This window comes from Cibotium barometz, chromosome 7 (genome assembly GCF_041138505.1).
Source record: "Cibotium barometz isolate CiBa-2024 chromosome 7, ASM4113850v1, whole genome shotgun sequence".
NCBI classification, from domain to species: Eukaryota; Viridiplantae; Streptophyta; class Polypodiopsida; order Cyatheales; family Cibotiaceae; genus Cibotium; species Cibotium barometz.
This window is the reverse complement of record NC_141052.1, coordinates 58668671-58685564: the sequence shown is the minus strand read 5'-3', so window position 1 is coordinate 58685564 and position 16894 is coordinate 58668671. Positions and strand designations below refer to the sequence as shown.

Here is a 16894-nt window from a genome sequence, read left to right as displayed (position 1 = left end):
TAGTGACACTTGCCCTTCTTTTTAGGCTTATCACCTTCTTTCTTTGCATCCTTACCTGAGGATTCTAATTTTGGCTTATAGCCACCATGCGAAGAAGCTTTACCTTTGCCTTTCTGATTCGCAATAAAAGCTTGGTCACCAACTCACATATTAGATTTGTTTTGCCTAGACTGCTCTTCTTGCAAGAGTACTGAAACCAACTCATCAAATGTAAGGGCATTTGGACTTCCTTTCATCATGAGTCTAAGGGTAGAGGCAAAACTCTGATAAGAATTTGACAATGCATTGAGAACTGTGGACACCAATATACTATCAGTATATATCTCATCCACACTAGCAAGTTGCTCCTTAAAATCTTTGATCTTGGTCAAGAAGCTATCCATTAAGTCTCTCTCATTCATGTGCTAAGACTCCAACTGTTTGCGCAGATATGCAACACATCCCATGCCTGTTTTGAAGTCTTACATGACCGAATATGAGGAGAAATAATGCTTCGCTTCACAGAAAGTGCAAGCAATGCATGTGCCTCTGCATCTCTTCCATCCCATCTCGTTTGAGCAGCAGTGGGAGCATAGTTGCTATGAAACGCGTTTCAAACTTTAGCAGACCCGTTTGAAACGTTTCAAACGTCTAGGAGTTTGAAACGCGTTTCAAACTTGGCTTTTTATTTTTTAATGTTATTTAAGATGGGTCATATCAGTCGATTCAGTCGCTTTCCAGAGAGCAAAAAAAACACGCCGTGCATAGTACAGAGTAGAAACTTGACTGTCCTTCCCCACGCTTGCCTTCGTTCGTGTGATTTCTCCGCCACCCGCCCCCTCGGGACCTGTGCACCGTGCTAGCAAGGTTGGTACTTGTCTGTTTTCATATTTTTGCTTGATTTTTGCACCAATTTCAAAACTTGAAATTTGGGCAACATCCTTCCAGGCTTCCAAAATGCCTCGTGCTAGAGATTCAATGTGGACTCATGTCATTCCCATGGGCAAGTATGGGGGTTCAAGCACTGAAAAATGGAAGTGCAAGTATTGTGATAAGGTCTCAGGTGGATCTGCAAACAGGATAAAGGCTCATTTTTTCAGGTCTAAAAGGCAAAGGCATTGGTGCTTGTGATAAAGTGCCCCAGGATATCAAAGCCTCTCTTCTACAATGGAGGAGGGAGCAAGAAGCAACCATGAAAGGATTTGGAAGCAACCATGATGACATGCAGGAAGAGGAGGAGGATGTCACCAAAAGAGCTAGAGTGGGTGATGAACAAGAGATGCAGAGTCAAACGGCTGTAGGTTCTACCTCTGCTCCTTGTGCCCACAGGTCTTCCTTGCCCATTAGGCCTTCTTTGAAGAGTGCAAGCATTAAAGCTCGTTTTCAGAAAGCAGCAGTTGTTGCTGAGGCCACCCCTGAATTGACAAGGTTGTTTATTCAGTGTGCTTTGTCATTTCACATTGTGCGCACTCCAAGATGGAAGAAGACCATGAGAGCCATTAGCCGCATTGGGTATGAGTGGGAGGGTCCCAAATATGACTCCTTACGCAAGAAGCACTTGAGAGATGAGAAAGATCTTGTACAGCTTGAGATGGAGCCTTTGAAGGCAACATGGCATAAATATGGATGCACCATATTATGTGATGGTTGGACAAATATGCGGAAAAGGAATGTTTATAACATTTTGGTGTCCTCCTGCAAGGGCGTAATGTTTATGCGTGCCATTGATGCTTCAGTTCTAGGGACGGTGGTGATAGGAGCCTTTATATGGCAACACATACGCCAGACAATGTTAGAGATTGGTGCTCAGCATGTGGTGCAGGTGATTATTGACAATGGCTCTAATTGTGTGTCCATGGGCAGAATGTTAGAGGATGAGTTCCCAGAGATAGTGTGGCCTTGTGCAGCACATAGTCTTGACCTCATGATAGAGGATGTTGCTAAAATCCCTTGGATTTCTGAGATCTTTGCTATAGCTCGGAGCATGGTGAGGTTTGTTACCAAGAGGCTAAAAGTCCTCTACATGTACCGTGCCCATAGTGATCTAGAGTTGCTCAAGCCCTCAAAGACCAGGTTTGCGTACATGTTCATTGTGATTGAGAGGCTAGTGAGAGTCCAGCAAGGGCTACTCCGCACAGTTGTGTCACGAGAGTGGATGGCATGGGAGGATCGAGAGCAGCCCAAGGCAGTGGCATTTGTGCGTGCTGTGATGCGAGAGAGTTGGTGGGATGATGTCAAAGCACTTGTGAAGGCCACTCAGCCTCTTTACAGTGTCCTTCGCATCACAGACATGGAGGGCAGCACTCTTGGTCTCCTTTACGAGTTCATGGACCGTATTGGAGAAGCCCTGAATCGGTGCACCGTTCTATCAGCAGAGAGGTATGTAATATGCAATATGCATGTCTTTCCAGTTTTGTACTTGTCGGGTTTATTTGGCTTTGGTTGTTGGTGAATCGTTATTCGTGACTTGGTCTATGAATAGGGTCCAGGACATCAGGGAGGTTTGGAACCGTAGATGGAATTGGTTTCATAGACCAATCCATTCGGTTGCCCATATACTGCATCCTCTATGACGTAATGAGGAGCAGTTCAACAACGAGGAGTTGGAAGAAGGGTGGCAACAGTACATCCAGAGGTGGACAGGAGGTGAGCTCTTGGTATATCACAATGGGAGCCGTGTGTTTGGAAGACCCACCGCACTACTAAGAGAGACACAGCTACAGCCAGTCTCATGGTGGGAGAAATATGGGATTGGTACTCCATTACTGGTAAGTGTTTAGTATTCAAATGTTACATCAATAATAGCCATGAATCATGATGCAATGGGAGGTTAGTGCTTTATCATGACTACTTACAAAGTTTTATGTCCTTTCTATGATAGAAACGCCTTGCATTGCGAGTCCTCTCACAAGATTGCAGCTCTGGGCCTTGTGAGAGGAACTGGAGCACATGGGCTCTCTTCCACACAAAGAAGAGGAACAAATTGAGCAGTGCTCAATTAGAACGGTTGGTTTATTGTCATTGCAACCTCCGTCTAATTGAGCAACAAGGCAATCCAATCGAGCCGCGCCAAGTGAATGTCGACAAGATTGACATAGAGTTGGTGAAGGATGTACCGGATATTCCTCGGGAGGAGCGTGACATCTATGCTATGCTTTACGAGGAGTTGATGGCACCAGCTCGTATCACACGAGTGCATGCATCTAGAGATGGAGCTTCTACGAGTGCTACGGCTACAGAACCTGAGATTTATGGAGCTGAGGCAGAGTCTTCTTCCGGCACAGAGTCAGAGACATCAAAGGATGGAGATGACCATGAGGAGGAGGAGTCGTCTCCGTCTGAGGAGGATGACTCCTGAGTCCTGACTCCTGATTCTATTTTCTACTTTATTTTGTACTATGTACTGTGTGTCACATGTGACACGGATTGTGTTTTGACTATTTACTATTGACTCTTGAGCTTACTTATGATGAGCATTTACCATTGAGACTCTGTGTCATGTGATTTGTCTATTTAGTATTATCTATGATTGTTGATTCATGAATCACGATTGAAACCTACAGGCTGCAGCCTGCAACCTTTGAAGTTAAAGTTTGGCATTTGAACTTTGTAGTTTGTACATATTCAGCATACACCATGGCTCATTTCTTTCTTGCATTGTTTTATCTAGGATTGAAGTTTGAAACTTTGAGTTTGAAGTTTGAACATGGATGACTGCCTTGGCATATTTGGTATTTGCTATCCCATGGGCCATGGGCCCATTATGCATAGATGATAGTACATACTTATTACTAAATCCTGATACATCATACAAGCATGCATATATTCAACATATTATCATTTTATCAATGCTATCAATGATCCCATATATTCTGGCATATAAATATCATATATGGTATTGATTTTTCACATGCCAAGATGGGAAAGTTTGAAACGCGTTTCAAACTTCTAGGAAAGGTTTGAAACATTTCCAAAACGTTTCAAACACGTTTTTGAAACGCGTTTTTTGAAACGTGTCGCTACTATGAGTGGGAGGTACTGGTGGTGCATGTGGAGGAGCCACATCTGTATCAGATTCTACTTCAGATGTACTTGCAACACCTGGTTGCACTGGTAGTTGTGAAACAAGACGAGTTTCACTACCACTGACCACATTCCAAAGACCTTTAGCAACCAAGACATGCCTCATCATATAGGACCACAATGGATAGTTAGTCCCATTAAGTTTATCCTTAGCAGACATGTTGAATGCATCACTACTGCCAGCCATGACTTTCTACCAAATGCAAAATCTTTCAGCACACTGCAAGTACTCAGTATTCATTGAATGCAACCCTAACTGACGGAATCACCTGCAAAGTGTATAAAAAATAACATAGAGTAGAGAATAGAGTGTTACTAGCGAAAGTATAATGGTTGATGTTATTGAAGACATTGTAGATGCTGCTGCATACCAAATCTTTGCCGCTACACAGTCCAAGCACCCAAAATCGAACAGAACCAATCCAAAACGACGCCTCTCCAGAATGTCTGCAGAAACCTTGCAGTGCCCAAAACGCACCCGAATTGTGCCGGGATCCTGAAAATTCTGTATACTTTGTATACAACACACTACAGTATATACCTTCTTTTCCTTCATGTAGAGGTATATATAGCCGGCATGCCTCCCTCATATTTTACCGCTTGCATTGCTTGCCTAGCTTGTCTAGCTGCAGTCTCTCACTTACGAGGTTCTCCCCTCTTGCTCGGGACATGTATTTCTTTTGATGATGATATTAAGAGCAGGTTCTCACCTGTGTTTCCTCTCCATCTTTTTTTTCGTGAAATGGTGTTTTATATTATATGTAAAAATGTACATCAGCCACATGGCTCACATAGAACCTATGGCCCCAAAAAACCTCCCACAAAAGATCCTCTAAAGGATTATGACCATGCAAACCTGTACACTAATAAGAAAGCCTCCTAGCCAAATAAGCATCCCAAATAAAAGCATCAAAGATGAGCCAGCCGAGCCGCCGTAGACCATAACGAAATAACATCTGCATCCAGTAGCTGAGCTGAGAGAAGAGAAAACTGCCAAAGCAACAAACCGTGGATACGTAGAATGTGCCCATGTATTCCAGACAAGGAATCAAAGATGAACCCATCCAAATATGCCAAAGTCCTGTCCATCTAAGGAAATGGAATATCACAAGGTGACTATCCGAAGTAATGACTTGAGGACAAATCCCAAATATCCACTGATGAGCCGAAACAGTAGACCTCTCTACTGCCTCCCAAACGCGAGAGACAAAAGACCAAATCTGACGGGCCACTGGACAACTCATGAACATATGCATAACTGTTTCACTTTTGCATGTCGTGCTGAAGAAGCAAGAGGCCAATGTAATTTTACGACGGCTGAGCTGATCCCGTGTAGGTAACCCTCCCACCAACATCCTCCAAATGAAAACCTTACCTTGGTAAGGGAGTTTAGACTGCCAACCACGCATAAGAGTTTTCTGCCACCATGATTTAGACTTGTGCAATCCCATGTTTCCTCTCCATCTTTCTCTCTCTCTCCCTCCTGTGTTTCCACTTTCCCTTCTTCCGCTGCACATTCTATCATGGTATCAGAGCGCCGGTGATTTTCAGCGTTGGATGCTCCCTCCTATACCTCTTCATATCTGCGTTTTTTCCGCCCCTCGACAGACCTGCGTTTTTGCGTTTTCAGCAAGGGCAACAGCACATAGGTTGCTGCATTTTTCTTCAAGTGGCTGTCTACAGCAGTTTTCAGCAGTTCTCGGCATTCATACCCCCCCCCATAGTGCTGGTCGCCTGTTTTGTACAGGCCAGCAGGAGCATGTTTGCTGTTTTTTTCTTCTACAGGTTTCTGACGCTGATTTGCTGATATGAGGCTTGGGTGTACCTATTTCTTCAACGTTTCCATATTCAGCCCCTTATACCTCTGCGTTTTCAGATTTGCAGCCATGGTTGCTGCGTTTTTTCTGAACCGATCTTGCTGGTAGCTCTACCTTCAACTGGGCTTCATCTGTTGGACCCGAAGGTACCTTCTCTTCGGCGTTTTTCCTCATAGGAGGTGTGGACACTGGTTGGCCTGAATTTTCAGGTTTGCAGCCCTTGTTTGGCTGCGTTTTCTTCTCCAGTGGACACAGATCACTTGCAAAGGGGGTTTCTTGATTGGATTGTGGCTTTGGAGGCAATTTGGTACTTGAGGAGGATTCTGAATTTCTGATTTCAGTCAGCGTTTTGCTGATTTTGAAGCATCTATACCTGTGTTTTGTTCTTGGCCTACACAGTTTCCCGGTTTCTACATGTTCCTTGCCTTCTGTTGGCGGTGGAGTGCTATTTTTGCTGGATAGCAGTGTTTTGGCTGCGTTTTGCTTCCCACAAGAGTTTTCTACACTCAGAGGGGGCCCTTCTCTAGCTACTTCACTTGAGGATCAGTTTCGGGAGCTGTGTTGTATCTGTGGAGACATTCTTCTTTCACAGGAGTTTATAGTTATTTGGAGGAGAGCAGTGATCTTTTCAAAGATCCTGAGCAGAGTTTATTTTGTCCGAGCTTGTGTTTTTTGCAGTATTTGCAGAACAAGGAGGGTGTTTTGCCCTTTTGCGGTGTGATCCTTTCACATGGATCTTTTATATGTTGCTAATTCTTGGGATCTGGTTCTACTTCTGGAACAGTCTTCTCCTATCCGTGATGCTTTTGAGGACTTTGTTGCCACTGTAGTTTATATTCTTGCTTCCCTTCCTCATTGTGAGGAGTCTACCTCTACCTCTCTTTGTGATGCTTCTGAGGCTGCCCCTCCCCCTGCCAGTTCTGATGGCTTGTTGTTTTGGAGGATGGTTTTTTGGACCCGGTGGGATGCTTTGGATCTGTGGTTGCTAACCGTGCCTGGGGCACAGTGGTACTTCCAGAGTTTTTTGGATTTGGATCAGAATCACATTGGACTTGTACCAGTCCGACGATATCATTTTTCAGAGGGGGATGTGGAGTCCTTTCATCTTGCGATGCCCACCTCAGTGGCGTGTACTTATGTACAGCTTGGGCAACTCATGTTATGGAGTTTGAGCAGATGGAGCCCATCTTTTCTACAGAGTCTTTACATCTTGCGATGTCGACCTTTTCAGAGGATGCTTTTATACAGCATTTGGCTACTCTTGGTACAGAGTTGGAGCAGATTGACTCTATTTCTTTTGAGGGTTCCAGTGAGGAGCAGTTTGCTTCTCCCAGGATTAATTATCTACAAGATCTGATCTTGGTTGGTTATGAGGTTTTTCATACCTTCTCTAGGCTGGATACACGACATTCGACTTCGGGGAGTGTTTTTACACTTGGGTTTGGAACCATTATTTGGAGCAGCACGTCGCAGCCTAGATGGTTGTTTTCTTCCAGAGGAACGATGTACCTGGCAGCTTGTTCTGTTGCTTTTGTAGCTGAGTTGCGGAGGAGATTGCTTGTGGAGCTCTCTTGGTACCTGTTTCTGCAGTCTTTCATCTTTGATCGAGGACGGCGTCTCTGGCTTCTTGGAGTTTGCTCAGCATCCGGTGCTGAGAGGGGGTGTTAGACATCATCCCCTACTTATTGGCTTCCTATTTGGTATCCTATTTTAGCCTCTAGGGCTGACAATGTTAGTCAGAGGGGCTGGTCACCCCTCACTCATATTTTACCCATATTTATTCCCTATTTTATGGTCTTGGGATTTTCCCCAGTCGTGGAGGTATTTATCACTAGTCGGCTGCCTTCATGTAGAGGTATATATAGCCGGCATGCCTCCCTCATATTTTACCGCTTGCATTGCTTGCCTAGCTTGTCTAGCTGCAGTTCCTCACTTACGAGGTTCTCCCCTCTTGCTCAGGACATGTATTCCTTTTGATGATGATATTGAGAGCAGGTTCTCACCTGTGTTTCCTCTCCATCTTTCTCTCTCTCTCTCCCTCTTGTGTTTCCACTTTCCCTTCTTCCGCTGCACATTCTATCAGTACCTGTTGTACGAGCCATTGTACATGTTGTACCGGCTGAGTGGAGGACTGTACCTACTGTTTCAGATTCTGAAGCTCCTGTACCAGCTCTATTGGTGCTACCCTGACTTGTTTTGGTTGCCCATGGTGCTGCCTAACTTGTTCATGGTGATGTATATGGTATATTATTTGCTTCAACTGAGCTTTTCACATATGGCATCTTGAAGACCCGTGGTGATGAGGGAGATCAGTATCCTCACGGGAAGAGGTGGTTTACACACATTCATGGTATTTAGGGGCTTCTTTTGATGATAGCCCGTGTGTTTAATCCAACCATGGTTGTATATGGATAATCCGGCATCTCCCTTGGGGAGAGTAAGGCCCTCAAAGCTTGTACATGATATTATTCTCCTTGGGTAATAAAATACTCCAAGGGGGTGGTCGGCCCATTCCGGCCTCTATGCAGTGTCACATGTGCAAGCTCCACTTTGAGCATTTGTGGATGTTTTGTCCAGCTTTTATGTTTTATGCAAAGTGATGATGGCTATGTGTTAAGGCTGTGGCCATGTCAAAATGTTTTAATATGCATTGATGGCATCAACAAGTGTGTCAAAGGCCCTAGTCCCCTGGGCACCGCGAGTTTCACATCTATCCAAGGATTGTTTGTCCAAAGAAGAGGGACAAGACTAACGGAAAGTCTTCATCTCAGAAAAAGGGCAAAGACACGACACATGACAGTGATACAGATTCTTCTAGTACCACTTCTAGGGCTCCCAGGACGCTTCCAGCTCAAGAGGACCCAGATGGTGTACTTCTCTAGTACACATGCAGTTTCCCCCATGTGCTTCCAACCAAAGGAGGCTTGTGGGCGGTAGAGGGGGCTAACTGCAGCTCCACATACTGGTGCATGGGAACCGTGATTCGGAGTTCCAAGCATTAGACATCTGACAGGGCATGGTTATCTTTTGTGTAGCAAAGATTATGAACTAGATCTGTTCCGAGTTCATTGTTCGAGGCTTTTGGGAATGATGTGTTTTCCGTCCACTGTTGGGGATTATGGGTGCGGTGTGTCTAGCAGCTCATCATCTATTCTTATAGTTCACTGTACACTTGTGTGGGAATTCGTAGCCAAGCAAAGTTCCTTGCTGTTCCTAGTGGGATTGAGGAAACAAGTTGGCGGGTGCTCTCTCCGAGGTGATTCCAGCATTCGCGGTACTGGACGGTCCATGGTTGCATCTTCATCAGCTTACCTTCTTTAGACTCTTGGACACTATGAGCTGCATAGGGGGTGTTAGAATTTGGTGCATCTCAATGTATTTGGGAAAACCCTATTTATCGGACATTTTATGTATTTTCTCCTTGATTTATGAGTCGTGGGCAATCGGCCTATCCCTAGAGGCAGTCGGCCAGTTCACATATGCACTATATAAGGAGGCCTCCCATTTCTCACTTTATTATCCATTCCTTTGCACAAGTTCAACATCTCTTGCTGGCTAATTGCCATTGTAAAGCCTTCATGCTAATATAAAAGGTGATCTTGTCCACAAGCTCTCTGTACTCTCTCTCGTTCATTTTCTCCTTCCGCCTGTGCATTCTCCAACAATCTCGTCTAGTTGTATACCAGTGAGATCCATCCATGTGGATTGAGTGTAGGAAATGTTTCCTTTCCTACTTTGGCCTTGCTTGGACGATACTCGATCATGCCACCAAAGTGCTGGTAGATCAGGCTCCAATGGTGCTGTCGATCACTCCATTGCGCAGTTGGCATCGTCTGAAGCTCATGTTTACAATGTTTCATGGTCTGGATCACCACAAGGTGTTCCCGCGTCATGTGCATGCACATGTACATGCTGATCCCAGGACTAATCCTAGGGCAACAAGATAAAGAACCAGATTAGGACCAAATTTAGGAGCTGGTGCAGCTTGTATGAACAGGGAACACTTTGTTAGAGTCAGGAGATGGTCGGCCAGTGTATGGAGGAGATGCTTCTATCGGCTGCAGCCTTTATGGATTTATTACCCATGGATCTCGCCGATAGCAAGTCGGCCAGTCTTGGCCTATATAAGGCATCCGTAGCTCATTGGATAGATCATTAAGCCCTCCCACAGGCTGAGTCATAGATTAGGGTTTTGATTAGGTGTTTTACCACCTTTTGAAGGCAGCCATGGGCTAGCCAAGAATGTACCTTTTTGTACTATAGAATATACTGAGTACTCAACTATCTCTCTCTCTTGAGTCTTCTCTCTATCTTCTGTACGCATTTTGCATCAAGCATGTTCCAAGATGGTGTTTAGGCCTAAAAGAAGACTCCCAGAGCTTCTGCATGTGACATCCCGAACATAGACCTAGTAATTCTTCTCTGCGTGAATCCACTTACAAGACATGTAAGCAACTGGATGACAATTCTAATGTAAAACAGCTCAATGGCAATGTTACTCACATGCATCAATGATTACCTTGAATGGATCATCCAATGGCGATGTTACTCACATGCATCAATGATTACCTTGAATGGATCATCCCATGAGACAAGCGCTAAACAAGGGACCTCTGCTAAGGCAACCTTGAGATTCTTGAAAGCATGCAGGCGTAGTCATGTAGATGCGTTGCCTATGGGTCTTGACACCCTTGAGCAAATCTGTGAGAGCTACCGAGAGGTCGGAAAACTTGATGTGGGTGGGATACGTCTCGCAAATTTCCACAAACGACCATACATCATATACTATTTTTGGGATCTCCCAATTAAGAATTTTCGCCAAATTAGTAAGATCTAATCGGATGCCATCGGCACGAATAATATATCCAAGTTAATGAAACTCTAACAAATAGAACTCCGATTTCTTTTCACTGAAATAAAGCTCGTTGCTTTCCAACAACTTCATCACTTGTCATGTTGTTGGAAAGCTCGTTGCTTTCCAACAACTGCATCACTTTTTCGACATCAATGTCATGTTGCTCTGCTGTAGCTGAAAATACAAGAATGTCATCCAAGAAAATGAAGACGCTTTCCAATAAGTCCCTAAAAACACGCATCATCATGCGGTTAAATGTCGCCAAGGAGTTTGTCAATCCGAAAGTCAAGACCACAAACTCATAGTGGACCCGTTCAATGCGGAATGTTGTCTTGGGGATGTGCAGTCCAACTCCGATTCCATAGCCTTGCTCAGGCACTACGAAAACTTGCTCAATGGTTCAAAGCCTAGGAAATCTATCCTGCAATCCTCTGGTCCCAACGAGACTTCTCAAAAGTACTAGAAATTGGTTGGGTGGTCTGAACATAAATCACCACACAATGTGCACCTTTCCTCATTTCTCGTTTAGCCTGCATGTGGCTTATGAGAGGAGAGGCAAGGTATCCTTGGCTCACTTTAATGTCCCAAGAGCCTTGGATACATTCCGGAGAATTTGAAAAGTGTGCCGCTCCTAGTCAATGTATGGATGGAACTTGTGAAACCAACAGATCCCTAGGATTATCTATGTTCCTACAAGAGGGGCAACCATGTAATCCCACACAAATTATGTGCCATGGATAACTAATTTAGCACTATGAGCCTCAAACTTGATACACATGGTCATTCCTGTGCTAAATCCCTCTACCTACTTGTCTACCAAAGTCAATGAAAAATGGGCCCCCCGAGCGGCCTGTTCCATAATCACATCCTCCATACCGCCACTATCAAACAAGACGACGACTCTCTAGCCACCTATGTAGCCAGAGGTCTTGAGCAACTCGTGGCACTCATGCTCCAAGTCATGGGTGCCCTTATTCTTATGTCCGAGCTCCCAGATGAAGCCTGGCTCTTCACTGATCCTGTCAAGGCTGGGATTACGGTCTGGGCAAGGGGTTTCTTAGGGAATATGAAACCGGCCTTCAAAAATCTGACGAGTGGTGAAACAAACACTCGCACACAAAACACTTCATCACCCATGGGGACATGGAAAAGGAAATAAACAGGGGGAACTAGAGTGCTCCTGCAAATAGTACAAGGACACCGATTGGCCCCAAAACGCAGTAGCACCCCTTGCGGTATTTCTTTACTTGAACAAAATTTGAGTACAAAGTACAACTTGTCGAATCCTCTACCAATAGGATCCCTCGAAACTTTTCACCCAAGACTTCCAAATAAAAACTCTCGTTATTACAGCAAAGCATTCCATAGAGAAGGCACACCTGTACGGCACCTCCCTGCTTGAAAAGGCCTTCTCCATCTCTATCATGGATCCCACAACCCTTTCCCAAACAGCAGTAGGGTTGTACCCAAACCTCATGTTCTTCCTATAGTCACAACTTGCATGTAACCTCGAGAAAACTAGAACCTGTTCACATGAATCTAGAGACATGTTCTCCATATGAAACCAAAGACCTGTATATCTGATAAACCATAGACCTACATCCATAAACCATAGGCCTGTTTCCTCGAAACCATAGTCCTGTTTCCTCTCGAAAACCAATGTCCTGTTTCCATGACAGATAAACCCACATATGCACCATCCAATCACGGTGCCAAACACCCAAGGTTGTTTTCCATAGCACCAAGCGAGAGAAAAATAGAGAACCTGTAAGCAAATCCCTGAACACATATAAGTTCATCATGAAGAGAAATCACACCATCTCTCCGATGAACATTGTCCCGTGCACCTATAGCTTGTTCTCCTCTTCAAAGTCTCTCGTACATCCATGGTACACAAAAGAGAAAACACACCTTATGAGAGAGAGAGGTTATATAGTGGCTCTCTGTCCAGCAGCGTCTCCCCCCTGTTTCGCCTCCCCCCTGTTTCGCCTCCGACTGGCTGCCCGCTTGGTCGCCAGTTGCTGGCTGTAGCCCAGCCGCCCGGTGCCCCTTTGCTGGCTGCAGCCCACCTGGCTGTAGCCCATGTGTGCAACAGCCTGGCTCCTGTAGCCCATGCGCAGCAGCTGCCTAGCCTCCCTATACAGATATAACATCAGTAGGTTTATGACAGGTCAAACTAGTTCCGGATATTTCTCCTCTTTGTGCTCCCGGCACTTCCTGTAGCCCATGCGCAGCAGCGCCCAGCACTCCCTGTAGCCCACACGGCGACCACACGTCAGCTCACGGCGACCTGCTCAAGGGGATGTGCCATGCTCCGTGCGCCACCCTTCGCCCTTTTTAAAAAGAGGTGATTCGCTTTTCTCAAAAACGCCAAAAGCAACATTAAAAACGCACACCTCAAATAATAATAATGTTTTAAGTCATCAAAGGTTTAAAAACCTTATAATCTCAAAAACTCCCTTTTGTTCCCTTTCACACTTGGGCTGGCCACACATATGAGTTTCCTTTTCATATCCAACTGATGCCTGTTCACACTATCCATCCCGTGCCCTGCCCACCTGCTTGTTGTCCAGAGAAAAAAACAGGGCTGTACCCTAGAAGTATGCCCTTTTGAATGACAATAGAAGCACAGCCCCTCCTTTTTATATTGGGTTTTCTCATCCTAGCTGAGCTTACCTCCCGATCTTGCCTGCCTGATCTGGAGTAAGTTTTGGCACGTTGGTCGAGTTCTTAGAGCCAGAGGCTCTGCCGCTCTGTCCTAGGGTAGACCTTGATTGGTTCTGGCCCTTGCCACTTGTAGTAGCTACCTTGGGCACAATGCAAGCTAGGAAGTCTTGGGCTTGTCCACATGTTGTGCATGCGACATCGGCTCCTCTCCATCAACATCCCATGTTGCTGTTCCATGTGCTTGAGGCACATCATCAACATGGTCTGCACATTAATGGAATGGAGAAATAAGGATTCCCCATCAATCTTTGTGATCTTGTGTAATTTCGTGTATATTTGCTCTCCTTGGCATTCTAGAAACAATTTTGATTGCATAGTGGAACCTAGGCTAGGCTGTGGACAGGTCATTAGGGGCTTTTAAAACGTGTAGAGGCACTAGACCTGACCTGTTTTGATTCCAAGCCATGCTAATCAGCATGCTACAAGCCTAGAGATGGGACCTGTGTCAAGAAACACTTGCACCTCTATAAAACTTAGAAGTAGTGAGACAAGTAAAACCTGCATTTCTATCTGCACATGACATATTTAGGGTCTTCACAAACACGACCACTGCCCATTAAAGGGGAGATCTTACCCCAGGGTCCCTCATGGGTGGGGAATCTTCCCCTTCCAACCCCTGGCTACCCAATGGACAAGGGATTGGCCCTTGGGCACACAATGTGTGTATATACATGCTGCACTCCAAAACCATCATTGGAAAAAACTGGTGTCGGCCGACCAACCTGATGGCGATACGCATCACTCTGCATTTCGTGATCCACAACTGGCACAAGTTTTCATGACGGACTAAAACTTCCTGACACCCTCCGCTGCCCAAAACTGCATCAGTAATACTCAGCTGTCGTAGGGCAAGACAGCCATTTGCTAGGGCATTAAAGAAAGAGTCTGACAGATTTCCATAATGAAGATTCAATCTCTGCAGACCCCTGTGCACATTCCAATATAGTAGAATGAGGTTCATCTACATGCCAACATGATACCAGAAGGAAAAAAAAGAACTTTTTCATAAAATGGCTGCTGGGCACTCACTGAAGGGAGTACATAGCTTCTCTTGCCACTTCATCCATACAAGGCACCTCTTTCAAGCTTAGTTCCACAGCTTTTGGATACTTGAGGCATAGCCAACCAACTGCCAAAAAGCCCACATACTGAACTGTCAAGCCACAGAAACTGTGATACTAGATTCCACAAGTTTAAATACATAAGAAACAGTCACGATTTCTATGCACCCTCTAGAAAAATGGAGATTAGCATGCATGCCTTTCTCTTCAGTGACAGTTTCCCCTTCAAAGCTCAATGACCTCCAAAACTCTTCATGTGCACTAGCAGTACGCCACTGATGACAGACCATAGCTGAAAAGCATAAGCTTTTCTGATCTAGGAAGCAGAAAACCTACAACAACCCACAAAAACGAGTCAAATAAACACGCCGAAACAAGCTTTGATTTCTCACATGTGCAGCCAAAAAACACACACACTAACCAAGTGGAGAAGATCATCAGTGAGATCCATTGTGGCCATATCATGTTCCACCACCTTTCCTGAACCATAATCATCTCCATTACTATCGTGATCACCGCTACTTTCCTCGCAGCCATTGTAGGTATCCATGGGATCATTACCATTATTTTGAAATTGTGTGGATGAAGACTCCTTTCCTTGATCACCTTGTCCATGAGATGAAAAAGACTCAGAAGTCAATGTAGAGTTGCCTTCCAGAACCCCTGCACATGACATGTGGCTATACCTGAAAATGAAAATGCACAGTAAGGCCTTCACACCTAGGCATCTATGAGCAGATAAATCTCACCATCTTTGCTTATGTTGAATTGTTTTGTTCATAATATCTCAAAATCAACCCTGTTAGAGCTATGAGATAAAGCTCCAGCCCTGCTTGCTAGTTACTGGCCATCCCACACTCTCTCTCCTTCCACATTGGTCTTCCTCGATCCAAGCCTAGCTCCCCACATTCTCCTGCGAGCACATGAGGCATCCATCCCAGCTTTGTGCTATACCCCCCCCCCCCCCCCTCCCTGCCCCTCAGGATTCCCCTCATGTTCTCCGAACAACTGCCTTGTCTGCTCTCCTACTCTGTGGATTGGCCCCCCACCTGTCCTGCTTCTTGGGCCTTCCTAAACCTGCAGCCCATCCCTGCAGTCATGTGGTCCTTTTCCCGTCTCAATTATTTTGTTTCCTGCCTAGCACCTCCAGGCTTCTTTTCTCTCCCCGGGGGAATCATCTTCCCCTCCTAAAAGCACACTTGGCTTCAAAAGCAAGAACACACTCGAAAGGAGTCGATACACAATACATTTCCTCGATTGAAGCCATCGATCAAAGCACATGCGTAAAATCCACTACCATATGGGCGGCAGACCAGGTCGTTGAGATGACTTCGAGGTACGATTCACGAATGAGCAAGGAGGATCTAAAGAAAAACTCAATTAAGAAGTAAAGGACACCTTACTTGAGCAAGCTCCACACTCGCTGCCGCATATGAGTAGCGGCATTGTCCCCGTCTAGAGCACAAAGGAACGGTTGAAGGTCAGGGTCCTGCTCTGTGTCCGAGCTACTACTGTCTTCGAGTTCAGATTCCATGGGGGCGAATAGCAAATACGATTGAGAAAAGCAGAAGACTTGACCTTCAGGTCTGCCGTGCCATGAAAGGACTGCTGCTAGAACAAATTAGGAAACCTTAGTTGTATAACCGCGGTTTGCAGACGAGATGGGTTGTTCAACCATGTCATGGAGCGTTCTTCTTGAAGAGATGCCCACCTGTACTGACTTCTCCGTCCATTTATCTAAGAAATCAAAGCAAAAACGCAAAGACTGGAGCAGCAAATTTGCATTCTCAAGAGTTGTAAAAAAGGACGCCTAAGGTCAGGAAACCCTAAAGGCGCAAAAGAAAAGTTAACGCAAGGCGAAGTCGATCAAAGGGCGCAAATGCCGCGGCCTGGAAAAAGTAGAGAGATGGTGATGTAAAGCACAAGCAAGCGAGCGAGTGTAATCAGTACGCCCAGGCTCCCATTCCCCTTGTCTTTCTAAGAATATTGTATTGGGGACAAGCCCCCCTTCTCTCATTATCACCAGCTTTATAAAACCTATAAAAAACTCAGTTGGATTAAACCTATAAGATCAAGATAGCTTCATATCAACGTTAGAAAACTCAACCTTGGACTAAGCCCCATCAAAAACCATGCGCCAAGCCATCATCACTCTGTTTTCTTTAACCGTTGACTAAAAAATATCATCATGATCATCAAATATACAACTCTAAGCCCAACATTTGAAGAGGGTCCCCCTTTTTTTCCAAACAGGTGCTTTGCAAGTCTTTTAAGACTCGAAATTCAAATTCTACCCAAACCTCCTCCTCGTTCTTGCCATGTGGTAACTTTGTGAAACTCTGAGAATATAGAGACATAGAGATAGAGATAGA

The 16894-nt window shown here is 45.1% G+C and overlaps 2 protein-coding genes across 5 annotated transcripts in view; one reads left to right on the top strand and one right to left on the bottom strand.

The window, feature by feature from the left end:
• Nucleotides 1-16654, bottom strand: part of LOC147637253 (F-box/LRR-repeat protein 15-like) — a 72928-nt gene extending 56274 nt beyond the window's left edge. For 2 of the 4 annotated variants that reach the window (XM_086800875.1, XM_086800873.1), the window contains exons 1-6: nucleotides 15926-16530; nucleotides 15084-15208; nucleotides 14944-15002; nucleotides 14722-14854; nucleotides 14491-14590; nucleotides 14184-14387 (exon numbers count right to left, since the gene is read on the bottom strand). In XM_086800875.1, coding sequence (XP_086657001.1) covers nucleotides 14184-14387; nucleotides 14491-14590; nucleotides 14722-14854; nucleotides 14944-15002; nucleotides 15084-15208; nucleotides 15926-16056 — 752 coding nt within the window. In that variant the 5' untranslated portion in view covers nucleotides 16057-16530. Of the gene's footprint in view, nucleotides 1-14183; nucleotides 14388-14490; nucleotides 14591-14721; nucleotides 14855-14943; nucleotides 15209-15925 lie in introns of all 4 variants that reach the window. The other 2 variants (XM_086800874.1, XM_086800872.1) reach the window with 1 other exon arrangement.
• On the top strand, nucleotides 2557-3514 carry LOC147637254 (uncharacterized). The gene is made up of 3 exons (XM_086799936.1): nucleotides 2557-2566; nucleotides 2623-2747; nucleotides 2861-3514. Exons 1-3 carry the CDS (start codon nucleotides 2557-2559, stop codon nucleotides 3335-3337), a joined length of 612 nt encoding a protein of 203 aa, XP_086656062.1. The 3' UTR covers nucleotides 3338-3514.
• Nucleotides 16655-16894: the final 240 nt, after the last annotated feature.

Bases quoted from the DNA above. Each gene is read 5' to 3' on its own strand.
- LOC147637254 (XM_086799936.1), top strand. The intron at 2,748-2,860 runs GTAAGTGTTTAG...TTTCTATGATAG, and splicing joins GGATTGGTACTCCATTACTG to AAACGCCTTGCATTGCGAGT.